Source organism: Callithrix jacchus, chromosome 15 (genome assembly GCF_049354715.1).
Source record: "Callithrix jacchus isolate 240 chromosome 15, calJac240_pri, whole genome shotgun sequence".
NCBI classification, from domain to species: domain Eukaryota; kingdom Metazoa; phylum Chordata; class Mammalia; order Primates; family Cebidae; genus Callithrix; species Callithrix jacchus.
The window spans coordinates 83,189,713-83,217,190 of record NC_133516.1 but is presented as its reverse complement, the minus strand read 5'-3'; the positions used below and the strand labels follow the sequence as shown (position 1 = coordinate 83,217,190).

Here is a 27,478-nt window from a genome sequence, read left to right as displayed (position 1 = left end):
GAAGGACAGTGTGTTTCAATGTGTTCTGGTTAAAGAAAAAAGTGTGTTTATTTTCATTGAGAAAAAGAAACTGAAAACTCTGGCATTTAAATAAATAGGAAGAATTTATTTTTCCTTTTCAGGTCATGAAGCTAGTTAATGATTAGTGAAACCCACGTGGGTGTTTCCTGAGAGGCTGGGTTATGTGATCTCTTTGGCTTTAGGGAATTACTCCATACCAGCTCTGAGATCTCCAGCTCAGCGATGCCCCCAGGTCCCTGGAAGAGCTGCTTTTGGGTTGGGGGCCTCCTTTTGTGGCTCAGCATTGGAAGTTCAGGTAAGCCAGAGCTCAGGCCTTGGGAGGAACTTATTTCAGTCCATGATCATATTTCTCCAACTACTTACGGAATATCAACTTTTGGAAGGTCCCCTAAAAACCTTTTGCCTCTTCTGAGGTGCATTTAAGAGTAGGGAAAATACCCTCTTATCATAATCGAAATGATGGTAAACAGAACGTTTTCTCAGGTCACAAAACCTGAACTTTCCTTGATTATCTGACTCATTTTTCTAAAACCCACATAAAAACTCTTTTCACCTTGCATAAGCCAGGACCAACTGTAAGAAAATGAAATTTTTTGGTTAATTCTAAAATATTCATTTTCATCCCATAAATATCCACCATTCCAAGATATATTTAATTTTAAAATTCAGGTTTTCCAAACTAATAACGATTTTGCCATTGAGATTGTTAGACGTCCTTTATATCCCAGTAGCCTAACTCAAGTGGTTCATCATCCCAGCTGGGTGATGGAAACTAGTCCTGCTACCCTCACATGTAACGTAGAATAGCTTCCCTCAGATGCCAATTTGCATTTTAGCTTTCCCCTGGCAAAGAACTGACCCACTGCCCACCTCTCCACCCCGTGCCTAACATAGCAAATTAACCTGCTCCACCTTGCGTGGCAGTGAGGTTCTCAGAAGACTCCTTCTCACTCTGGTGGTAACCTCACCCTTAGAAAAATCCCCTCCCCTGGCTCCCAAAAGCAGGCTGCTTTCCTGTCTTCGCCGTCGGACATTTAATTCTCATTCCCTGGCTCTAGAATATGTCATTGCTTCTGCCTGGAGTTGCCACATCACCTTTGTACTAATTTCTGTTCTTTGCATCTTCCACGGGGGCTTCTGTATTCCTGTCTCTCTTGCACTTGTCCTTTTTCTGCTCAGCACCCCTCCCTGCTCCAAAGATCCATCTGGGTGACTGTATACTCTGCTTGCACTCATAGATGGTTTTTTTCAAAGGTGCTGCTGAGATGTGCTTTCTCCTACCTCAATTATTTTTTCCTAAAAGGTGAGGATTTGAGGCCTCTGTCTCTTTTAGCTTACTTAGTGCTGGGCTCTATATACAGCAGATGCCCAGTGCATGTTGCTGCATTGCTGCTTAGAGGAGGCAATGGGTTGAGCTGATGAGGAATAGGCTCTGTCTGGGTCAGGCTAACCCGGACTGGAATCCTGGTGCTGTTTGTCAGCAGCTATGTGACATTGAAAAAGTGGCTTTCTTTACCTGTAGTTGGAAATGATCCTGACCATATAGGAATACTGTAAGGACTGATTGAGACCGTCTGTGTACAGGGTCTGACTTTTGCAGCTGCTTATTCCCTTGTGATTTTATTATTAGCAAATGGTTGTCTAGGCTGATGGAAGTGGAGGGAACAGGCTTGTCATGAGCCACTTGGAGAGAAGGTGGGAGGTGTCACCTGGGAGAGCTGTGGGTCTCGTTCTGAGAATTGGGCTTGGCAGGCCCACCTGGTCCCTGCTCAGGAGCCCCAGGACTCCTAAGGGCCTAGAAGGCGTTTGCTAGGTGTCCTGATTTGAGGGTTGAGGAGTGGGAGCAGCAAATTGGCATCAAACTCTTGTTGGAAGCTCATCTCTCAGTGAGCCTGGGACTTCGGTCACACAGATAAGAGGAGCCCAGAAATTCTGAACCAGGTGGGAGGGTTAGGGTCAGGGCAGAAGCTGATTGGGTTCCAGCCACATATGTGGGCAACATTCTAGATGCTCGGGGAAGGAAGTGGGCTTATAATAACATGTTAGCGGGGCCTGAGGGTTTCCTTGCCTGGTCCTCTTGCCTTTGTCTCCGGTGTCTTTCTTTCCACACTTACCCAGTGAGGAATTCTCTATTTCCCATCTGCTTCTCGTTCTTTCCCACCTTAACTGTTTCACTGTCAACAGCGACAATATTAGCTTAATGTTCCTTATTCTTACTTTTAGCAGAAATTGAGTTGATGGATAGGCAGAGATAGAAGAGTGTGTGTGTGTGTGTGTGTGTGTGTGTCTGAGAGAGATAGAAATATGCCACAGGGAAAGGGAAAAAGAGTATAATTATCTTCAAACAGCCTAGAGGAAGTAGGTGGAAAGAAAGAAGATGGCGGATGCAGAGAGCTCAAGGAAAGGAAGAGCTCAAACAATAGGGAGGGAGGAGGTTCAGGAGGTACCCAGGTGCCTACTGTCACACAAAGACAGTAGCTGACCCACATGGGCCTCTTGGAAGTTCAGCCTCCACTCACTTTCCTGGCCAGGTGCCTGCACAATCTTTCATGGCAACCCCAGTCACACCCAGCCTTTTCTTGGACGGTGGAGGGTGACATTGTTGGGCTCTTTGTTCAACCTGGCTCTTGAGCTTCCAGGCTGGCTTAGGCGTCCTCTCCTCCAGGTGGGTGCGCAAGTAAGTCTTCCTCCATCTGGGGTAGGTGGCCTCTCTGTGTGTTCTCTCTGTACCCTCGTTTCCTGATCACAGATCTTACATCCCTATTTGTTATGGGGCTTCCTGATGATTTTCCCTTTCCCTGCTAGACTTGGAGCTCCCCAAGGGCAGTTATAGCTGGTGTCTTCCTCATCCTTGAATCCCCAGAGCCTCACCCAGGTCCTGGCACACAGGATACATTCAATAAGCCAAAGGCCTTGGTTACTGAAAAGAAAGAAATTGATCAGGCTGCAATCCTCATCTCTACTTCCTGACATTAGTGCAGGTTGATTAAATGACACCCATCCTGAAACAATTCAGCCAAAGAAGGGTTCCAGAGGGTGGCCCATTTCAGAGACACTCCTGGCTGCTGATGCCTCAATCCACAGGTTGTCTAATAGAACAGCTCTGTCTTTGGGGAGCCCAGGGCTCCTGGATGTGGCAGAAAGTTCAGGGGCCCATTGTGCTGAGCTGGTGTCAGAGACAGCTGAGGAGAAGCAGCCTTTGATACCAGCCTCTCCAAGGCCAGCTTGGGCATGATGGTGCTGCTGCACCCTGCATACGTGACAGGGCCACCTTCAAGCCACCCTCAAGCTATGTGGGGGGGCCTCCAACCTCCTCCCATCCTGCAGTGTCCTCCTGAGGAGCCTGGAGGAGGGTGTCCACTTCCCAACACATAGACCAAGGGCTCCTCCATCATCTCCACATTTGATAACAAAGTGTCTGATGTGATTTTGTACCAACTCTGTCACCTTCAAAGCACCCTATCCCTTCTTGGTCCAGGCCACACAATCAAAACTGTATTTGCAAAATAACACTTCTACCAAACAAAACCACATGGGGGATACTTATCTATAGAACACACCCAAGACAGGTGGGAGTGTAGGGGAACACATTTCCAGCATTTACAGATCCCAGACGCAACCCATGAGAACCATGAGCAGCCCCTGGGCTGTCACCAGGCCTTTACTCATCTTCTCCAACACTTCTTCAGCGTCAAAGACTCAAGAATAGAAAACTATAGGCTCTTTTCAGACTTACACAAGCCAGTATTTCATTCTGCACCCCTCCTTTTAATTGTTTATAAACCACTGGTCAGCCTGGCATGTCATAAATATCAAATGAGCCCAAATGGAAATTGCAAGTTTTAAGAATCAAACTGGTAAAAAAGATGCAAGTAATATATGCAAATATATGTAAGTGGTAAAAATTCACATAGCTCTAAAGGCTCAGTATGACCTCAATATATATATTTTATATGTGCTATATATTTTTCCTTATATAAGATATATAGTATACATTTATTTGCACATGTGTAAAATCCTTCCATATTAATATACAGAGATGCCACATTCTTTTTTTTTTTTTTTTTTGAGAGAAGGAAAGAAAAAAAATAACAAGTAAAGGAGAGGAAGAAAGAAGAAGAGAAAGAGGGAGAGTAAATGGAAATATTGCTTTATTTTGAAAAAAATTGGGTATTAATAATGGCCAATCAATGTTTCATTTAAACTTATGGGTAGGTGTGATGTGGTATTGACAAGAATGTATATTTTGTGTATTTGAAGTGGAGAGCTCTATAAATATTTATTAAGTTTACTTGTTCTGGATCTGAGTTCGAGTCCTTGATATCCTTATTAATTTTCTGTCTCATTGAATCTAAGTCTCCTATCTGGGTGTTAGGATCGTTAGCTCTTGTTGTTGCATTGATCCTTTTACCACTATATCTTTGTTGCTTTAAAATCTATTTTGTCCGATACAAGAATTGCAACTCCTGCTTTTTATTTATTTATTATTTATTTTTGCTCTCCATTTGGTTGGTAAATCTTTCTCCATCCCTTTGTTTTGAGTCTTTGTGTATCCTTGCATGTGAAACAGGTCTGGATGTAACATGCCGTTGGGTTTTGGTTGTGTCTTTTGATTGGGAATTTAGTCAATTTAAATTTAGGGTTACTGCCATTTGATGTTGACTGGCTGTTTTATCCATTTGTTGGTGTAAATTCTTCTTTATGTTGGTGCTCTTTACTTTTTGGTGTATTTTTAGAAAGGCTAATACTGGTTGTTTCTTTCTGTGTTTAATGCTTCTTTCAGAAGCTCTTGTAAAGCAGGCCTGGTGGTAATAAAATCTCTGAGTTCTTGCTTGTTCATAAAAGATTTTATTTTTCCTTCAGTTGTGAAGCTTAGTTTGGCTGGATATGAAATTCTGGGCTGAAGGTTCTGTTCTTTGAGGATGTTGAATATTGGCCCCCACTCTCTTCTGGCCTGTAGAGTTTCTGCCGAGAGATCTGCTGTAAGTCTGATAGGCTTGCCTTTGTGGGTAATCCGACCTTTCTCTCTGGCTGCCCTTAGTATCCTCTCCTTCGTTTCAACCCTGGTGAATCTAACGATTATGTGCCTTGGGGTTGCTCTTCTTGAGGAATATCTTTGTGGTGTTCTCTGTATTACCAGAGGTTGAATGTTGACCTGCTTTGCTAGTTTAGGAAAATTTTCCTGAATAATATCCTGAAGGGTATTTTCCAGCTTGGATTCATTCTCTCCGTCGCATTCAGGTACACCTATCAAACGTAAATTTGGTCTTTTCACATAGTCCCACATTTCTTGGAGACTTTGCTCATCCTTTTTAACCTTTTTTCTCTAATCTTTTCTTCACGTTTTATTTCATTAAGTTGGACTTTGACCTCTGATATCCCTTCTTCTGCTTGAACAATTCGAGTGTTTAAACCTGTGCATACTTCTCGGAGTTCCTGTATTGTATTCTTCAGTTCCATTAATTCACTCATACTCCTCTCTAAGTTGTCTATTCTCAATAGGATTTCATCAAACCTTTTTTCAAAGTTCCTAGTTTCTTTACGTTGGGCTACAACGTGTTCTTTTAACTCACCCAAGTTTGTTATTATCCATTCCTTGAAGAGTGATTCTGTCATCAGGAGGCGCTCGTTCTCCATCAAGCCTTGTTCCATTGTTGATGTGGAACTGTGATCATCTTTAGAGGGAGAGGCGTTCTGACTTTGAGTATTCTCAGCTTTTTTACACTGGTTTCTTCCCGTCATTGTAAATTTATCCTCCTGTCGTCTTTGAAATTACAACTTTCAGATTAGGTCTCTTGAGTGGACATCCAGGTTGTTAGTTCCCAGGACCAGAGCAGCGGCGTTAAGACTGATGGTGCTTTTCTGCCCAGGATTCTCCTGTCTGGCTTCCTTCTTGTGTCCGTAGTAGGCGACTCTGCCTTCCCGGGGCTCCAAACCTCGGTCAGAAGGGGAACCTGTCCCGTTTACTCTGCGCCGAGCGCTGCCGCGCCGAGGTGCCGGCCGAACCGCTGCGCCGACCACGAGAGTCGCGCTGGCGACTCGTGTGTTTCCACCACTGGGGGATCTTCTGCTCCGTGAGCGACCAGACTTTGTCTGAAAGTGTGGCGTCCTCTAGTTCTCCGCGCCTTCCCTGAGAGCTGCAATCCCGGGATGTTACCGATCGGCCATCTTGGATCGTTCTCCACATTCTTTTTAATGGCTGTTTACATATGGCATCTTAGGTCTGAAAAATTTCTATCTTATACATTTTTAATAGATGTGAGAAAAACTGCCTCACAAAGAGATTATAACTGTTGATTTATATGTGAGCATGGCTGTTTCCCCACGTCTCTGCTAGTGCTCTGCGAATGTCAAGTGTTTTTGGTATTATCAGCCTGATAAGAAAAATAGAATTACATTGTTTGTCTTAATTCTTATTTTTTATTATAATTAAGATTAAACATCTTTTTTATGTGTCTGTTGGCCATTTTCATTTGCTTTCAGTTAATTGCCTGTTTATGCCTTTTGTCTGTTTCTTTATTGGCTTGTTTGATTTTTTTTTTCTTATTTGTAAGAGTTCCATAAAAGTAAGTCCTTTGGCATGTGAGGTACAAATGATTTTTACCTGCACTACTCCTCACCTTCCCCCCTACCCCATCCAGTTTCTTTTTCTGAATCAATTGGCTATTCTTGCATGATTCTAGTTGCAATTCCTCAATGAATCTACCTGTCCTAAAAGTGGGCCCTGGTGGTCTTGGTGCAGTGGCCCCTACTGTGCAGGTAGGGACATCTGCAATGAAGATGGAGGATGCTCCTTTTTCATTTCCTCAACAATCACAACGAGACTCTTCAGACTCCTGAGTTCACTGTCAGTGCCCCTCCTTGATTTGGAAAACCTCACTCCACATGTGCTTCTGTCCCGCACAACCTCACCTCATCCAGGCCTTCAGTACCCCATGGCTCAGCCTTGAACCTCAGTCTGCTATCCTCACCCCAATATGCACCAAATCTTTCAAGCCACCCTCTTCTCTCAGGCTCTCAAAGCTGCCTGATATCTGGACTCTCCTCCTTGCTCCCAATTCATGGGCATGCCCCCTGGGGTGAGGGTCCCTCTAACATCAGGATCTCCATCCCTCACTCTCAGTCTTTCCCCCGGGTTCACATTAATGCAGTGTCTCACACACACTGGTTTGGCCATTCCCAGCTGGAGTGTGCTCTCTATGAGGGTGGGGACTATGTCTTTATTCTTACGCTATTTCCTCTGTAGCCCTAGCTGTCACATGGTAAAGTCTCCAGAATCTTGATTAAATACATCCTCACTGAAGTTAGGTTGGTGGTGAGCACTGTAAGGTGAATCACAATGTATTTAGCTATTTCTCTTCATTAAAGTACAGCTAGATTGTTTGCAGATTTTTCCTACTACATACAGGGCTGCAACGGGAAAAATTTAAGATTGATTTCTAAAAATGGAATCCCTGGGTCCCAAGGCAATTGCCTCTCCAGCTTTACCTGGTGTAGCCGAATTGCACTCCAAGGTGGCTGATCCATTTTATATCCTCACCAGAAGATGTATGTGATCCCAGTTATCCCAGTTCCCTTCTGTTTAATATTTAGTGTCATCACATTATTTAATTATTGCCAATCTCATGCAAATGAAATGCTGCCTTTTTGTCATTTTAATCTGCCCTTCAGTGCTTATTAATAAAGTTGAACTCATGTATTATGATTTCCTCTTCTGTGATATCTGTTCCTATGGTTTGTCCATGCTTCCACTGTCTTTCTCATTTTTTCTCGTTGGTTCGTGTCACATTTTTATGTTATTGACAAAAATAATTTGTTTATTATATGCATTGCAAAAAAGCCTATAGCTTGCTTTTTAATTGTATTTTTTGCTAGTGCTTTTATGCCAAGGCTTGTGCATTTAACAGAATGTAATTTATCAATGTTTTAGTTTGTGATTTGTGCTTCTGGTGTCTTGTTTAAGGAATCTTCCCGTAAAGAAAATCTCTCATATTTTCTTCTAAAATTTATGAACTAGCTCAGTCAATCTAAGGTCATCAGGGGCAATTTTTTTTGGTCATGATGTATATTTTAATACAATGTTGAATTTGATTTGCCAACATTTATTTTTGCATATATTTATATTTACTATTTTGTATATATATTCATAAAAGAAATTTGTCTCTACTATTTCTCTTTCTCGTATTGCTCTTGTCTGGTTTTGATACTAGGTTATTATAACCTCATGAAATAAGTTTCTATTCTATAAAATAGTTTATATCTGTACTTTAAAGGTTTGGTAGAGTTCTCAAACAAAATTATTTGGCTCTAGTGTATTTTATGGCCAGAAAAAATTTTTGGTTTCCAATTCAATTTTTTGATGCTATTATGTTTATTTGGGTTTTCTAGTTCTTCTTGAGTTAGTTTCAGTAAATTATATTTTTCTGGAAAACTATCCATTTGTTTTATGTTTTCCAATGTATTTGATAGGAAGTTTTAAAGATTTCTGGAGTGAGGGCTAGAGACCCACTATGTTGCCCAGGTTGGTCTCAAACTCCTGGGCTCAAGTGACCCTCCTGCCTTGGCCTTCCAAAGTGCTGGGATTTCAGGCATGAGCCACTGTGCCCAGCCAAGAATATATTTAAATCCTTGACATTCTACAGTTATCCTATGGTCTGGCTAAGATAGATTTATTAATTTTTTATCTTGCTCATTATGCTGAGGATAATTTTTGATTGGAGAACTCATACTCTTTTTTTAGTTATGGAAAATTCTTAGTAATTGTCTTTTCAAAATACTGCTTTTTCTCTCAATCTCCCTTTTTTGAGACCAACTACAAGAAAAATATTGGAGCCTCTCTATCTATTACCTATATTTTTTACCTGCACTATTATATTTAAAAAATTTATTTTACTTCCAGGCTAGATTATAGTATTGATTTCTTTCTCATTTCCATGACCATTTTTAATTTCCCATTTTCTAATTACCTTTTTCCTATACATCTTATTTAAACATTTATGCCTGTTTTTATTTTATAATTTATTGCACTGTGTTTTTATGCTTGTATGTTCTTAGCATACTTACCTTAAAATCTATATCAAAGGTGTTTTAAAGCTTGTTTCACCTGGAATGAGTTTGGGATCCGTTTATTAGTTTTATTGACTATCTTTGTAAACATACAATTTCTTTATATATATAAGTATTTTATTTGCAGGCTTATTTCTAAGAAAATTTTTATTGAAGTACAACATATATACAAAAGTGTTCACAAATGATTCCTACCCGGATTAATGCATTTCAGAGTGAATTCACCTGTATAACCATCATAGGATCATAGAAAATGAAACATTTTCCTAGAACCCAACCACTATCCCTCTTAGGCATTGCTGCCCCAAAGATAACTATTTTCTTGGCTTCTAACATATTACATTAAGCGTTTCATTTTAATTTTCAATGAGAAGTTTAATTTTGGTCCCCCTCCTCCTCTACCCACAGCCAACTCCCGAGTTTCCCTCCTTTCCCCACCTCCCTATCTTTAGACCTGTCCTCCAGTCATGAAGCAGTCAGGTGGGGGGCCCCAGCTCCTGTTCCTGAGGCCTCGTCTTTCTATCCTGCATCCTTAAATAAAGCTATAGCCCCAAGCAGGAAGTAATGGGCTGGGTTTCGTTTGTTTTACTTTTGTTTTTAGCTTCCTCTCCTGAGTGAGCCTGGTGCTGGCCCTTCACATCTGGCATGTGGCACTTTTGAGGTCGACCCCTCTCACATTACCTATCTGAATTCTTACAACCACTGCCTTCCCCTAGCCTTGGCTCCCAGCACTATTTTGCGTTTCTGTTTCTCTTTCTGTTTCTGTTCATGGGGATGTTATTTTTATGTTTGAGATTGTCAGTATCTTTCTGTCTCTCTCCTTTTATATTGATCTGCCACTGTCCTTTGGTTTGAGTGGTGGCTAGGTAGAGGCAGTATTCGAATATGATTCTCTGTTTCATCAGCTTCAAACATTGACGATTTTCTTCTCTCCCTTTTCCAACTTTGTAACTTTTATCCCATTATAGGATAAATGGGATAAAATGTCTTGTTTCAGTGGTTAGGACTAGGACCTCCAGCACCATATTTAACAGAAGCAGTGATAGCAGACATTTCTTATCTGTTCCCAGTACTAGATAGACTACTTTTAATGTTTCCCAGTAAATCTGATCCTTACTATAGGGTTTTAGTAGATATCCTTTCTTACATTAGAGAGTGCTGAATTTTGTCAAGTGTTCTTTCTTTCTGCTCATCTGTTGATTTTATTTTAGGCAATAGAGTGAACAAAATGGATTTAACAAATCTCCGCTTTGTTCAAAAGTACATTCTAATGTGGACTAACTACCAAAAGACAGTAAGTATAATAAGTTGGTAAATTCCATAGTAGATTAGAAGGTGATGATTGCTATACAAATAAATAGACGAGGGTAAGAAAGATTGAGAGAAATGAGGTTGGGAACACAAGCAAGTTACAACTGAAATAGGGTGCTGAGAGTAGAGAAGAGAGCACTTGACAAGAAGAGATTTAAAGGAAGGGAAGGAGCTGTCATGTAGATGTGGGGGGGAAATGCATTCAGGCAAAAGGAACAGCTAGCTGGGCAAAGACCTCAGGCAGGAGGCAATCTAGAGTGAGGCAGGGCAAGGACAACTGGCTGAAACAGTGAGTGATTGTAGCATAAAGCAGAGGACTCTTGGAGTGGGGTGGATTAGCTCAGCTAGGGCCTTACAGTCCATTGTTAGGACTTCAGGTTTCAATCTGAGTGAAAGGCTTGGAGACTTTTGCACAAAGATGTAACATGACTGACAAAAAAAAAAAAAAAAAAAAATCATGACTGCTATGTTGCAAATAGACTGAAGGGGCCGAGAGGGCAAGAAACGCAGTTGCAGTGTCTGTGAGAGATGATGGTGGCTTGGACCAAAGTGGGGAGAAGGGTTAGATTCTGAATATTTTCTTCTGATGGTCAAGCCAACAGAACTTACCAATTGTATGTGGAATGTGAGAGAGAGAGAAGAGTCAGAGATATCCCAGGCAAGTTTGCAAGGCCTGAGAAACTGTAATGACTATGTTGCTATCCATGTTGCTGATATTTCCTTATTTTCTATTTCTTCAATTTCAACTATTACCTTTATGTTTCTTTCCTTATATTTTATTTGGAATTACTGTGGTATTCTTTTCTGAGTTAAAATATTAACTTATCTAATCTAAATCTTTCCTTTCCCCCCCCAACATTTGCATGTAAGGTTAGACATTGCTCCCAATTAAAAGATAAACTTAGGGACATTAAAATTTTAAAGAGTTTAGTTGAACAAATGGTGATTCATGGATTGGGCAGCTTCACACAGCAAGTGTCTCAGGCCTCCACCAAAGGTGGGTGAGGAAGAAATTTTATAAGGTGCATATGGAGAAAGGCAAAGAAATATTTGATTAAAGTGGAGCAGTACCTTAAGGTCCCTCATCAGAGGTTAGTTGGCAGCTTCTGAGTGGTAAAGCTTAAGCCTCAGTCTCCTCGGATACAACTCTTCAGTATGATCTGCGATTCGGTTACTTTCTGTAGCAACTCAAGCACTAGAGCTGCCTCAGTCTAATGGCTTGCCAAGTCATTATTTTAACAACCCAAGTGCTGTTTTAGCCACTCTTTGCAAGTTTTGGCATGTGCTGGTCTTATTGTCATTTAGTTTTCAATATTCTGTAGTTTCCATTGTGATTATTCATTGCTTAAAACTTTGAAAGGGTGTTTTTCTGTTAGTGGGAGTGTAAATTAGTGTAGCCACTATGGAGAATAGTATGGAGGTTCCTCAGAAAACTAAATATAGAACTTCCATATGATCCAGAAATTTCACTACTGGGTGTATATCCAAAAGAAAGGAGAGGAAATTAGTATATCAAAGAGATATCATGTTTATTTCAGCACTGTTCACAATAGCCAAGATATAAAACCAACCTAAGAGCCCATCAACAGATGAATAATAATAAAAGAAAGATGTGGAGTATGCACACAAAGGAATACTATTCAGCCTTTAAAAAGAAGGAAATCCTAATCGCAGCACTTTGGGAGGCCGAGGCGGGTGGATCACGAGGTCAACAGATCGAGACCATCCTGGTCAACATGGTGAAACCCCGTCTCTACTAAAAATTACAAAAAATTAGCTGGGCACGGTGGCGCGTGCCTGTAATCCCAGCTACTCAGGAGGCTGAGGCAGGAGAATTGTCTGAACCCAGGGGGCGGAGGTTGCGGTGAGCCGAGATTGCGCCATTGCACTCCAGCCTGGGTAACAAGAGCGAAACTCCGTCTCAAAAAAAAAAAGAAGGAAATCCTGTCGTTTGCAGCAACATGAGTGGAACTGGAGGCCATTATGTGAAGTGAAATAAGCCAACACAGAAAGACAAATATCACTTTTTCACATATGCAGGAGCTAAAAAAGTGGATTCATAATGATAGAGAGTAGATTGGTGGTTCCCAGAGGCTGAGAAGGAGAGAGGAGTTGGGAATAAAGGGAAAAAAGAATATATATGTATTTATTACCACTGAACTGTATGCTTAAAAAGTAAAGATGATTATATATATATGTATATTTTACCTCAATATAAACATTTTTAAAATCTTGAACAAGCTTCAGCAATATATGTCCATGAGGAATTGTGCCCAGAAGCTCCTCTTTGTGTGGGCTGGTAAAAATACCACAGGCACATGGGATTGGGCTTATCCTAGTGGAAAAAACAGAGGGGGTGTTTTTACATCTCCAAATGTATTTTAAAATAATTTTTGTTATTGATTTCTAGTTTTATTACGTTTTGTTTAGATGATGTTGATTCTTTGATGATTATTTGGGCTTGCTTTGTGACATCATATGCTCTTTTAAAAGGACTCAAACTCTCTGATGGATGCAGGCTGCCCTATATGATCAATAGAGCAAATTTACTCATTGATGTGGTTCATGTCTCATGCTGAAGCACAGTCCTTTCATCTTTTCTTTAAAGAGCGAAATGCTGGGGGAGGCTGATAAAATGGTGGAGTCAGGCATTAGCCCTCTCATTTGCTGTGGGAGTTCAAGCTGCAGGCTCAAGAGCTTAGGGCCCGTACTCTCAGAGTGGGCTTCATCCCAGGAGCCTCCAAACCTGCCTGCTTGGTCTGGCTCTTCGAGGAGACTGGGGACAAAGTCTGGGGCTCAGAAGCAGTGATGATCCAGAAGGCCTCGTGGCTTGAGTTATTCTCCACAGGTGGGGTTCCCACAATCCACTCATAGCACCATATCCTAGAGCATCCCAGATCCATACTCCTGTTATATATGGGCTCCCAGTCACCTCTGATGGCAGATAATCACTCCAGAAACCTAAAGTTAATGTCTTCCTCGACAAAGGGGGCCACATAAACTAAAATCAGTAATCTGACCTCTCCTCTGAACCTCTGATTCTGTGAATCACTTTGTCTGGTGTCAGCAGTGCTAGGGCCATGATGGGCTTGTGTTCTGTGGGTCAGTGTGCACGCTGCTGCTCCTGCCAGTCTCCCTGTGGGATGTATGGGAGTCAGGGACCACATCTCTGCATCACAGAAGTCGGGGTGGGGGTGGGATGCTGGGTACTGAAAATGGGCCAGATTTTCAGCTCCCTGGGAAGCAGAAGTTTCATGTTGCCTTTTCTGTTCAGTTTTTTTTTTTTTTTTTAGGCAGAGTCTTGCTCTGTCACCCAGGCTAGAGCTCCGTGGCGTGATCTCAGCTCACTGCAACCTCCACCTCCTGGGTTCAAGCAATTCCCCTGCCTCAGCTTCCCGAGTAGCTGGGATTGTAGGCATCCACCACCACGCCAGGCTAATTTTTGTATGTTTAGTAGAAACGGGGTTCCACCACGTTGGCCGGGCTGGTCTTGAACTTCTAACCTTGTGATCCACCTGCCTTGGCCTCCCAAAGTGCTGAGATTACATGTGTGAGGCACCACACCCAGCCTCTGTTCAGTATTTTTCAAAGGCCTGCAGTTACATTGGCCAGAGAATTTCCAGTGTAAAGGTATCTATTGTAAGGTGCTGTGAAGTAGCTGAGACTTGTTAATGCTCTTCGCTACCATCTGTCTAGGCCATGGCTGGGCACTGGAAGGCTATGGCAGGGCTCTCGACTGCTCATAAGGACCAGAAGTGATTAGGTGGGGCTAGGGAGTTGGAAATCCTTCTGGAATGGAGCGTTCAGAGTAGAGGCTAGTCCCCAGGGCAATTGTTCATTTGGCTGCCAAGGGTTCTATTCAGAATTCTCTACCAGTTTGCTAGGGCTGCCATAAACAGTGCCACGGACTGGGTGGCTCGAACACTAGAAATGTATTGCCTCACAGTTCTGGAGCCTGGAGGTCTGAGATCAAGAGGCCGGCAGTGTTGGTTTCTTCAGGGCGAGGAGCAAAGGATCTTTTCCAAGCCCCTGTCCTTGGCTTGTAGATGGCCACTGTCTCCCTTGGTCTTTAAACCCCTTTCCTCTGTCTGTGTCCAGATTTCCTCCTCATATAAAGACTACAGTCATACTGATTTAGGCCCACTCCACTGGCCTCCTTTTAACTTAATTACCTTTGTAAAGACCCTATCTCCAAACACAGTCACATTCTGAAGTATTAGGGGTTAAGATTTCAACATATCCATTCTGGGATATGAGACTCAGTTTAGCCTATAACAACAGCCATTTCACCATGGCCTTTAATCTCATCTAGTTGAGCGATATTCCTTCTCTGCTATTTTGTCCTTAGGCATGAAAAATCTTCACAGAGCTTCATCACAGAAGTGATGCAGGCTGTAATAACTGAGTGATTATTGCACTAGCTGCTGCGTAATAAACCCCATGCCTGCAGGCCCCTGTTTCTTGTTTCCTTCCAAGGTTGTCTTTCTTCCTTTTATGAACAGATGACCTCACCTTGGATGTTTCTTGTTTTGTTTTGTTTTCCTCTAGGGGATGCACCTCCTACCCCACAGACAAAGTGTGCTGACTTCCAGAATGCCAACCTTTTTGAAGGCACCGTCCTCAAAGTCCAGTTTCTCCTGTTTGTCCCTTCGAATCCTAGCTGTGGGAAGCTAGTGGAAGGAAGCAGTGACCTCCAAAACTCTGGGTTCAATGCCACTCTGGGAACCAAACTAATTATCCATGGATTCAGGTGGGAGTTAACCAACCAACAGGATCTCTCTGCTAAGATCAAGTAACCGTAACACCATAAGCAGTTAGTGGGGAGCAAGACGAAGAATGAATTTACTTATGGTCACATGTTCCATCCCCATGTCCTGCTGTCTTTGGTGGGGTCTCATGTCAACATGCACACATACTGTACATTCTTATTGGTCATATACGTTACTCCTTCACCCAGTCTTGTCTACACACTCATAAGCAGTACATGTCTGTGACTCTGGACAAATCTCCATACAGAGCCTTGGTTTCCATATCCAAATTAAAGGGGAGGTTGTAGGAATGATCTCAGTGGTCATTTTTTCCCTGAAGCGTGGGTTGCATGTCATGATTCATCTCAGACAATGACATCATGGGATTCTCACAGTCTCTTGGGACTAACAGCATGGTTGTATTTCCCCTTCTTCACTTCTTCCCTGGTTTTATGACCTAAGACACTTCCAGTTATGGGTGCTACTTCCATCATATCCAGAGGCTATAGGTGTGACAGAGCTATACACTTCTCTTGAATTTCTCTGATACCCCCCAGTCCACATATTAAGTCTCAATTCAATCACCATCCTTTCTTTGAACATCTTTTCCCCAAAGGCCATCAATAGGGCCAGAAACAGAGAAAGGTTTCTGGGAGGAAAGATGGAGAGAATATGGTAAAATAACAGCACCATAGGTCAAGTAGAGTTGGGAGCATCCAATGAAAAGGTAGACACAAAGGCAGTGCACAGAGGACCACCAGGTCTTGATCTCTGGCATGTCTCCACCTCTCTGATCCCTGGATTCCAGGGACTCAGCCACATATTTCCTTAGGCATCTCTCCTTGCTCTTGTGTCAAAGCCTCTCCTCTAGCCAATCTTACATTTGACCACTTTCCAAGGCTGAGTATGTACCTCCAACCCAGGGATAGCTAATAGAGGTGGAAAGCTCATCAGGCCAGTCACTCTGTCTGCTCCTAAATCCCGCAACCCCATTCCCTGGCACATGCTCAGTCCCCGCTCCTCTATCCACATGAGCGTGCTCTCTTGGCTTCTATACCGGAGCCATCAAAAATCGTATTTCCTGATCCAGATCTGTTGGGAAAGATTTCTAAACATTTTTCTATCATTTTCCTTTTCCTAGAAAAGTCCCATTATACTGTAAGTTCCAGAAAGATAGCGACTACACCTTTTTGTCTTTACTTTTTGGAAAGCACCTAGCATACTGCCTGGCCCATGGGTACTCAATAAATGTTTGTTGAATAAATCAATGGGTAACTGAGAGAAAAAAAGGAAGAAGGAAGGAAAAAGAAAGAAAGAGAAAGGAAGAAAGGAAAGAAAGAAAAAAACTCCACAAAGAATGAGCCTATATGCCATGTATACAGTTTATATAGCTTATGCATTGTGCAAAAGTGCCTGACAAAAGTCTGGTGGGGCTAAAATCCAACCTGAGTTATGAACCCTGGCATGAGGCTGCATCTACCTGGAACAAAAGGCACCGTTTTATGATTTTCACAAAGGTTGCATATGTGCTGGCAGAAGGTTTGGCAACTTTGGAACTGTGTCCTCCCTATGCTCAAAGTGCTGTGTAATAAAATCCTCATATAACCCCTGGTCTAATTTTGACTTCTTTTCTGGGTTTGCAATTAACAGAGGTTCCCATGACAATAAATATGTACTTGACAGGTAATTTTTTCACCCTTTTTTGGCCCCCTGTCTAGGGTCTTAGGAACAAAGCCTTCCTGGATTGATAAATTCATTAGAACCCTTCTGCGTGCAGCGAATGCTAATGTGATTGCCGTGGACTGGATTTATGGATCTACAGGGATCTACTTCTCAGCTGTGAAAAATGTGTTTAACTTGAGCCTCGAGATCTCCCTTTTCCTTGATAAACTCCTGGTAGGTGCAGAAGAGCTTAGGGTGAGTTTGGGCTGTGTGTGAGGAGAGAGGGTCAGAAAGACAAAGCACTGCCTGAGGAGGCTTAGGGTGGAAGCAGAGTCACTCGGTGGCTCGGTGGTCTTGGGTTCAAATCTTGACCTTGCCACTCACAGTGCTAACCTTGGGCAGGTTGAATTGAATGTCCTGAGGTTTAATATGCTGAGCCTCCCACTGCTCCTCTGTAAAATGTGTCATGGCAAATTAGACAGCAAATGCAGATGGTCTGGCACTTAGTTGCCCCTCAAGAGAGAATGGCCATGGTTGTTACTCACATACTTTGGGCACCAAAAGGAGAGTAAAGGAGTTATCAGGGTGGGGAGCCCAGGAAGAGGAAAAGTGATTAATGATGAGAGTGCTGTCCTTTTTCCCTCCAAAGTAAGTGCGGTGTGTGTGTCATGCCAGGGCCTTGACTTCTGAAGCTTGTGGGGAAAGCCTGCCCTGTGAAGCCAGCAGACCCTGTGGCCCACGGGGAACTCACTGTCCCTTCTCTTCTAGGTGCTGGGTGTGTCGAAATCCTCAATCCACATCATTGGTGTTAGCCTGGGGGCCCACGTTGGTGGCAAAGTGGGACAGCTCTTCAGAGGCCAGCTGGGACAGATCACAGGTAACATTCCTCCCCACCCATCCTCAAGGCTTTAGAGAGAGAGAAAGCTTGCCCTGAAAATGTCTCTTCTGAGGCAAGCAGAAGGGTGTATGGAGCCTTTGTTCTTATGATCAAGTCACCTATTAACACTAAAATGTATTTATTTTGGTTCTTTTGCATAAAATGGTGTTGTATTATTATTATTGCATGATCTCTAATATCAGTGTGAGAGGCAATGTATTTCTTTTTTTACTTTTCATTTTTAAATTTCTCATTTAAAAAACGTATTTTAGATTCAGGTGTTATGTGTGCAGGTTTATTACATGTGTATAGCATGTGATGCTGAGGTCTGGGCTTCTGATGATCTCATTGCCCAAGTAGCAAACAGTACTTGATAGGTAATTTTTCAACCCTTTCCCCTTTTTCTTCTTCCCCCTTTTGGAATCCCTGTGTCAATTTTTCCCATCTTTGTGTCCATGTGTGCCCAGTGTTCAGCTCTCACTTATAAGTGAGAACATGCGGTGTTTGGTTTTCTGTTTCTGCATTAATTGGCTTAGGAAAATGGCCTCCAGCTACATCCATGAGGCTGCAAAGGACATAATTTCATTCTTTTTTATAGCTGTGTAGAATTCTATAGGGAATATGTACCACATTTTCTTTTCTTTTTTTTTTTTTTTGAGACCAAGTTTCGCTCTTGTTACCCAGGCTGGAGTGCAATGGCACGATCTCAGCTCACTGCAACCTCCACCTCCTGGGTTCAGGCAATTCTCCTGCCTTAGCCTCCTGAGTAGCTGGGATTACAGGCATGCGCCACCATGCCCAGCTAATTTTTTGTATTTTTTTTTTAATAGAGATGGGGTTTCAGGATGTTGACCAGGATGGTCTTGATCTTCTGACCTCGTGAACCACCTGCCTCGGCCTCCCAAAGTGTTGGGATTACAGGTGTGGGCCACCGCGCCCGGTCCACCACATTTTCTTTATCCAGTCCACCATTGGTGGGTACCTGGGTTGATTCCATGTCTTTGCTATTGTGAATAGAACGGCAATGAATATACTAGTGCAGGTATTCTCTTGGTAGAAGAATTTCTTTTCCCTTGGGTATATATCTAGTAATGGGATTGCTGGGTCAAATGGCAATTTTATTTTAGTTCTTTGAGGAATCTTCAGACTGCTTTCCACCAACCAACACTGTATAAGTATTCCCTTTCCTCTGAAACCTTGCTAAAATCTGTTTTTTGTTTTACTTTTTAATAATAGCAATTCTGACTGGTGTGAGATGGTATATATCATGATGTGATGATTAGTGATGTTGAGCATTTTTTCACATTTGTTACCCATTCGTGTGTCTTCTTTTAAGAAGTCTCTTTTCATGTCCTTTGCCCTCATTGTAATGTGGTTATTTGTTTTTTTTCTTGTTGATTTGTTCAAGTTCCTTATAGATTCTGGATATTAGTCTTTTGTCAGATGCATAGTTTGTGAATATTTCCCCATTCTGTAGGTCGTCTGTTTACTCCATTGGTTGTTTCTTTTGCTGTGCAGAAGGTCTTTAGCGTAATTAAGTCTCATTTGTCAATTTTTGTTTTTGTTGCGTTTGCTTTTGAGGACTTGGTCATAAATGCTTTGCCTAGGCCAATATTCAGCAGAAAGTTTCCCAGATTTTCTTCTAGGATTTTTTATAGTTTGAGGTCTTACATTAAAGTCTTTAATCCTTCTTGAGTAATTTTGTATATGGTGAGATGTAGGGGCCCAGTTTCATTCTCCAGCATATGGTCAGCCAGTTTTCCCAGCGCCATTTATTGAATAGGGTACCTTTTCCTCAGTGTTAATTTTTGTCAACTTCGCCAAATGTCTGGTGGCTGTAGGGGTGCTGCTTTATTTCAGGGGTCTCTATTCTGTTCCATTGGCCTATGTATCTATTTTTGTAGCAGTACCATACTGTTTGATTACTGTAGGCTTATAGTATAGTTTGAAGTTGAGTAGTGTGGTACCTCCAGCTTTGTTCTTTTTGCTTAGGATTTCCTTGACTATTTGGGCCCCTTTATTGTGCTATATTAATTTTAAAATAAATTTTTTTAATTCTGTGAAAATGACATTGGTAATTTGGTAGGGATAGCATTGAATCTGTAGATTGCTTTGGGCAAAATGAACATTTTAATAATATTTATTCTTCCAATCCTGCATAGAATACAGGATACTTTTGCAAATACTATGCAAAAGCATAGAATGTGTTTCCATTTATTTGTGCCATGTTGTCATGTATGATTTTTTTTTTTTTTTTTTTTTTTGAGCTGAGGCTGGAGTGCAATCTTAGCTCACGGTAACCTCCGCCTCCTGGGTTCAAGTGGTTCTCCTGCCTCAGCCTCCTGAGTAGCTGTGATTATAGGCAAGTGCCACCATGCCTGGCTAATTTTGTATTTGTAGAGATAGGATTTCTCCATGTTGTTCAGGTTGGTCTCAAACTCCTGACCTCAGGTGATCCACCTGCCTCCGCCTCCTCAAGTGCTGGGATTATAGGTGTGAGCCACCACGTCCAGCAAACTATGATTTCTTTTAGCAGGATTTAGAGTTTTCCTTTTACAGATCTGTCATTTTTTTGGTTAGGTGTGTTCCTAGGTGTTTCATTTTTGTGTGTGACTATCGAAAATGAGATTGCATTCTTGATTTGGCTCTCAGTTTGAGCGTTATTGGTGCATAGAAATGCAACCAACTTTTGTACATGGATTTTGTGTCCTGAGACTTTGCTGGAGTTGTTTATTAGGTCTAGGAGTCTTTTAGTCAAATCTTTAGCGTTCTTTTCTAGAGTCATATCATTGATGAAGAGAGGCAATTCATCTTCCTCTTTTCCTATTTAGATGACTTTTATTTTTTTCTCTTGCCTGATTTCTCGGGCAAGGACTTCCCCTTTTATTTCTTTATGAGCCTCACTTCCTATGTCTGTAGAATGGTTGTAACAGTGCACATCTCCTTGGCCCCCTGTGGAAATCATCTTCAGGCAGTTTTGTTATTTTTGTTATATACAGGTAAAAGTGTGGAACATTTTATGCTTCCAGAGCCACTCTCAGTTAATACGGGGCTAGAGCTGTGTGGCAAACCCCTCCTCTTTCCTGGCCTTTGGGAGGGACAATTCTGAATCTTGTTTTACAGTATCATAGAGGGGCCCCAATGGGGTGGGAGTCAGTAGCCCATACTCGTGAATATTTTCCTTTATTCCCTGACTTGTTTTCACACTCCCTCACCATGCTTTCTGAGACTTTCTCCCAAATCTACCTTGAACTTTTGTGGCAGGGTCTGCTTGTTGTAGGGGGAAGGGAAGGGATCCAAACTAAGATATGGGAATAGTCATATTCACAGTAATCACTGTGTTGTGGTGGGGACTAGAGTGTGTCAAACTGCACAGCATAAGGAAGGCCCGGTACATCGTAACTGTTCAAAGAAATTGTAGCTGTTGTTATTATTACATGAAGGTTAGTATTACTTTCATTAACTCTTATCAGACAATTGGTGTTATCAAGCTCATCTTAGAGCCAGAGAAACTGGGTCATTGAGGGATTCCCCCTAGAAAGACAAGAGAGAGGGGGGTTTCCTGAGGAAGATGATCCTCAGCTAATTCTCCCAACCCTTGGGTCTTTTCAGGGAGGCTCTACGATCTGCACTGGAAGGGGTGGGTGTATGATAGGTCCATGAGTGTTTCTGCAGCTGAGAGGAAAGGGGTCCCTCACATAAGTCTCTCCTCACAGGTCTGGACCCCGCTGGACCTGAGTACACCAGGGCCAGTGTGGAGGAGCGCTTGGATGCCGGAGACGCCCTCTTCGTGGAAGCCATCCACACAGACACTGACAGTGAGCTGGGGTGACCTTCCTAGGGCGAGGGAATGAGCTCAAGGCAGGGCCTAGGAGGCTGGCATCTAGTTGCATGGCCCTGGGCAGAGATGCCGTGCTCTTCTCTGAGCTTCTGTTGCGCAGTGCGGAGTTTTATCATAATGCTAAACCTCCAGGTCGACGGCAGCAAGTAAATAATACAAATCAACTTCTTCCAGTAGTTCTAATAGTGACAGATGCTAGGAAGGAGAAAGTCGGGGTCTTCAGTAGCTGGGCCTGAGCCAGTCTGAGGGCTCAAGTCTGCCATAGTGGAGGGTCCAGGAGTTGGTCACAGGGGCAGAATGAGGGCAGAGGATGCTCTCTTACCTCAGCTCTGGAGCCACGTCCAATTTCCACCTAGTCAGGAGAGCACAAAGATATGTTTGGGGGAGACTGTGGAAATGTGACTCCAAACAAGTTTGCCTGAACTATTACTCAAAGGAAAACCGAAACTACTCAATGAAGAAATTTACTAAGTTTATAACATTTACTCAGTTACCAAAACTTGTTTCACAGGGTATTTTTCTTGATTTGCTTAAGCAAATATGAGCATCTTACCAGCTGAATCTCTTTGGTTCCTTTTATCATGAAAAACCCCTTTAGACAACTGTTTGGGAGGCTGGGGTGAGTGGATCACCTGAGGTCAAGAGTTCCAGACAACTTGATCAACATGGTGAAACCCCATCTCTACTAAAAAAAATACAAAAATTAACCAGGCGTGGTGGCATGCATCTGGAATCCCAGCTACTCAGGAGGCTGAGGAAGGAGAATCACTTGAACCCGGGAGATGGAAGTTGCAGTGAGCCGAGATGGCACCACTGCACTCCAGCCTGGGTGATAAGAGCGAAACTCCCTTCCAAAAAAAAAAAGGAAAAAAGAAAATTGTTTGAGGGCTCATCCTGTGAAGTTTCACAGCACTTAGAAGTGATGTGGGCAGAGGATGTGGGCTCCCGAGGTCAGAGTTTCAGCTCTGCTGCCAGCCAACCCTGCTGTGGGACCTGGAGAATATGCTCTGAAGTAAGGAAGTTAACGGAGTTCTACCTCCTTTCAGAGTTGGGTATTCAGATTCCTGTTGGACACGTGGACTACTTCGTCAATGGAGGCCAAGACCAACCTGGCTGTCCTACCTTCCTTCACGCAGGTCAGAAAGCCAGTGAAAGTTGGTATTTGGCAACCCCAGAGATTGGAATTCACCAACAGCCTTTGTGCTGAATCAGCCAGAGTGGACCACAGGTGGTCTGCTTGACTGTGTCCTTTGCTATGTCTCCTAATGCCTTCCTCAGTGTGTATTCAAGGATGGATATCTTCAGAGCCCAGGCGTTTGAGGGGAGGGTGTGGCATAAGGCACAGTCCACAACAGGTGCATCCTCTACAGAGCCTTGCTGTGGCCAAAGCAAGCCATTGTGCCCAAAGCTAGTGAGCAGAAGGATCAATTCACTGCACAGTCATTTCACCACACTTACCAACTCCACCAGTTCTCTAAAATTGTTTTCAAGATGATCTTTTTTTCCTCAATCGGGGGGAAAGGACTGTACATTCAATGACTATACATTTCCTCTCTTTAAATATAGCCTTCTGGAAGGTTCTTTTTCATGTATTTGTTGGTATGTTCTTAGCATTACTTTAATACTAAATTTGTCAAAAGCTAAGACCAATCATTATTTGATTTTCTTATATCTTATGAATATAGTCAATACATCAGCATTTCATATAAAAATTTAAAATGCTGATTTCTGTTTATTGTGTTTTTAGTCTTTTCCTGATTTACCAAATTTATAACATTTTAAGGATTCCTTTAACAATCTTATTAAATAACTACTAATCTATTTTACCAAATTTACTAGTTTCCAAAAACATGCTTCTTTTTGCAATTTATAAATTTGTCAGCAATTCTATATAAAATAGGATTGTTTGGTTTCAATGGCTTTTGAAGATTTGGTGGCATTTCAGTTGACCACTTTTCATTTTTTCTTCATAACACAGTTTGAGAAGCGTTTGGTTTGTCTCTGCCCCAGCTCCCTGTTGCAGCTAGAAGGAGCTTGGCCATAGAGAGTTTCCCAATCAAGGGCGGTGGTGGGGGAGGAAAGTCGAAATACATCTCGGCCTTGGTTGCAGGTCTTAGCAATGGGGTCTCAAGGTGCAGGGAGAGTTTGAAGACCCCAGGACCCTGGAGTTGTAGCTCACCACACACTTCTTAGGTTCAGCCGATTTACCCAGTGTTGGTTGCTGCAAACTTAAATAGTAAACAACAATGAAACCAAGTTTTGTTAAATTGGGATATTTGGCAAATTCTGCATATCAGTCATTTGGCCCTGTGAGCCTCAGCACATCGGCTGTAGACAGTGACCATCAAGTGCTGCTGATGCCTTTGACTGTCTCACTGCTGGGTTGAATATAATGAGGTTGTAAAAATTGGTTGTATGGTTGGTGATGAAGAAGGTAAAAATATGCACAAATATCCATTTTGAGAAGAGGGACAGCATCCATCATCAACTCTGTATATATTCCCATTTTATGAAGGAGAATCTGCATGATCATGTAACAATACATCTCAAGGCCAGGCATGGCGGCTCACACCTGTAATCACAGCACTCTGGGAGGCTGAGGCAGGTGGATCCCTGAGGTCAGGAGTTTGAGACCAGCCTGGTTAACATGGCAAAACCCTCTTTCTACCGAAAATACAAAAATTAGCCAGGTATGGTGGTGCATACCTGTAATCCCAGTTACTCAGGAGGCTGAGGCAGGAAAATCACTTGAACCCAGGAGGCAGAGGTTGCAGTGGGCTGAAATCTCACCATTGCACTCCAGCCTGGGTGACAGGGTCCATCTCAAAAAAAAAAAAAAAAAAGAAGAAGAATACATCTCAAATCAAGCAGTTTTCTTGATGAATTATGCTTACGTATCTCAGGAAAAATAAAGTGAAAAAGTAGAATATAGTAACCATGTGCATTAATATTTTTTTTTTGAGACAGAGTTTCACTCTTGTTACCCAGGCTGGAGTGCAATGGCACAATCTCGGCTCACCGCAACCTCCACCTCCTGGGTTCAGGCAATTCTCCTGTCTCAGCCCCCTGCGTAGCTGGGATTATGGGCACACACCACCATGCCCAGCTAATTTTTTGTATTTTTAGTAGAGACGGAGTTTCACCATGTTGACCAGGATGGTCTCGATCTCTTGACCTCATGATCCTCCTGCCTCGGCCTCCCAAAGTGCTGGGATTACAGGCTTGAGCCACCACGCCTGGCCATGCATTAATATTTTTAAAAAGTGATTTGAGGGAACCCCCACATATCTGTTTATGACTTACTGGAATATAAAATGCAAGAGTTTCAGTAAGCAGCATGGGGGAGTTTCCATTTGTCTTTACCGGAACCTGCGTTGTGTTTTTTCTCTGTTCAGGTTATCACTATCTACTCTGTGATCACATGAGGGCTGTGGACCTCTACATCAGCGTCCTGGAGAATTCCTGTCCACTGATGGCCTTTCCCTGTGCCAGCTACAAGGCCTTCCTTGCCGGGCACTGTCTGGATTGCTTTAACCCTTTTCTGCTTTCCTGCCCAAGGATAGGTAAAATCCTACCCCTTTGACTTCCTTTGACAATGTGGGGAAAATTCAAGCCCTGCTAGTTGTCCCCTCCTAATGTCCTGATCTCCTATGGTCAAGAATTCTCTCCAATTGAGGAAAGGAAAATTAAGCGATGAGGTGCTCAGCCTGTTCTTACTTGGAGGTGGGCGGTTGGTCCTCGTGCCCCACTCCTCACCCTCTATAGTGTTCCCTATGGCCATCCTTGCTCCACACCCACCCTTTCCACATTCAGGTCCCCCTACTCTCAGACCAGATGCTGTCTATACGTCTTTTTCACTTCTGGTCATTCTTCAGTTCTTCATAGACCCTAAATCTCTGTGTGGTGGGAAATCCCTAAGAGTGGAACACAAGATCCACATTAGAGGTCTGAAATGTCATGGCAGCTGGGGGGATGTCTAGTCGCTGAAGGGCTTGGACACCTTCCTGGATGATCCAGACCAGTCTGGGGAAAGGATGCCAGGAAGATTGCAGGATCTATCCTCTACTTCATTTGTGCAGACTACTGCTATGAATATGCTGTGGTTATCCAGGATGAAGAGCTCCAGGAAAAACTCCTGGGTGGTAGAAAGGGTTTCTCTCCCTTCCACACTCTCTTACTTCCCACTACCCCTGTCTGCCACTCAATGGCAGCAGCCTATCATTGCTTATATGAGTGAAATGGGTATCAGCTTGATAAAATAGTAAAGTGGGACATTTCCAATGATAGAACAAGCCAACATTATTTCCTACTCGTTGTGCATATGTCAGTTTCCCCCAGATGTCATGGACCCGCAGATGTAACAATGGCCTCACACTCTCTGCCCAGCATCATCTCTCACTACACTTTCTCTTGCACTAAACTCCCAGTGGTGCTAACTGCTCGTACTTCCAAGTGTACCTCGGGCTTCCTCACCTGTGTGCCTTTGTCCTAACTATACTGTCTTCTCAGAATGCCCTCTCCCCACTGCCATCCACTAGTCTTCAGGTCAAACACTTCCTGCATGGGATGTAAGTGTCATGAAAACAACTGCTATAGGAGATTGGTTTTGCAAGTTAGAGATATAGTTACAGATATTTCTCTCTTTCTTTTTTGCTTTTTCTTTCTCTCTCTCTTTCTTTTTTTTTTTTTTTTTTTTTTGACAGTCTCGCTCTGTTGCCAGGCTGGAGTGCAGTGGTACAATCTCTCAGCTCACTGCAACCTCCGCCTCCCAGGTTCAAGCGATTCTCCTGCCTCAGCCTCCCGAGTAGCTGGGACTACAGGCATGCACCACCATGCCCAGCTAATTTTTGTATTTTTAGTAGAGATGGGGTTTCACCATGTTGGTCAAGATGGTCTCAATCACTTGATCTCATGCTCCACCCTCCTTGGCCTCCCAAAGTACTGGGATTACAGACGTGGGCCACTGCACCCGGCCCTTCAGATTTCTTATAATTACTTGCAAATAATGAGTCAGATGATCTGAAAAATGTACTTCTGTTTATGTGTGTGTTTACCGCCCACTAGACTGAATTGCTGGTATTCCAGGACTCACCCCAGAATACAGCACATAGTGAGTGTACAATGTAGATGTCTGTGGAATAACTGAGTGCATGAATTAATAAACATGTGACTGGGGGCTTGGGACCCTAAGAAAGCCTTCTCAGGACTCTGCTATCTTTGCTTCTTTATTTCCAGGACTGGTGATACAAGGTGGTGTCAAGATAGAGCCGCTTCCCAAGGAAGTGAAAGTCTACCTCCTAACCACTTCTAGTGCTCCGTACTGCAGTGAGTAGGGGGAAATGCATGAGCTTAGCTCTGCCAGGGTGCTGCCCAAGGAGTCCAGGGCTCTGGCTAGGGCTGTGCCCAGCCCAGTGTGGTAGGCTGGGTGGGAGTGAACAACAAGGGAAAAGGTATCACTGGAGGTGGGGCAACAGTCCCTGGTCTGAATCAAAACTTTCAGAGTGAGTCCAACCGGTTGCTCTTCAGATGAGAACCTGGGGGTTTCTTACCATTGTCTACTGAGCCTGTTTCCTCCTACCTCAAAATTTATCTTCCAGGGGGCCTTCTCTCTAGAGTGGCATTTAGGGTTGTCCTCTGGCCATTTCTCACTCCTTGGCGCCCACCCTATGTGGTTCTCACCTTGGCAGCCTCCAAGGTCCCCGGGGAATACTGAACCTTTCCCTCTGCTGTCCTTCCCCTTCACAGATGCATTCCAGCTTCTCACTGTCATTCCTAACCACGGCATTTCTTTGAAGTAAAGATGCTGGTGATTGTAACAATGTTAGATGTGAATGAAAAATGTGTCTTAGAATCCATGAAATACATTACAAACTGAACCACCATCCTTCCCTATGCTATGTGCATCTTAACGAGGGTGACTATACTTCCTGGTTTATGCCAGATGTCCTGGGG

General features: G+C 42.9%; 1 protein-coding gene across 5 annotated transcripts in view; it reads left to right on the top strand.

Moving 5' to 3' along the window:
- Positions 1 to 209: 209 nt before the first annotated feature.
- PLA1A (phospholipase A1 member A) overlaps positions 210 to 27,478 on the top strand; it is a 46,186-nt gene continuing 18,917 nt past the window's right edge. For all 5 annotated transcript variants that reach the window (XR_013527614.1, XR_013527613.1, XR_013527612.1 and 2 more), the window contains exons 1-8: positions 210 to 316; positions 14,947 to 15,148; positions 16,865 to 17,042; positions 17,577 to 17,685; positions 21,402 to 21,503; positions 22,573 to 22,662; positions 24,922 to 25,089; positions 26,762 to 26,851. Coding sequence is in view for 2 of the 5 variants with exons in the window: in XM_002758776.6 (XP_002758822.1) it covers positions 244 to 316; positions 14,947 to 15,148; positions 16,865 to 17,042; positions 17,577 to 17,685; positions 21,402 to 21,503; positions 22,573 to 22,662; positions 24,922 to 25,089; positions 26,762 to 26,851 (1,012 nt within the window). In the remaining 3 variants the exon portion in view is untranslated. The remainder of the gene's footprint in view (positions 317 to 14,946; positions 15,149 to 16,864; positions 17,043 to 17,576; positions 17,686 to 21,401; positions 21,504 to 22,572; positions 22,663 to 24,921; positions 25,090 to 26,761; positions 26,852 to 27,478) is intronic.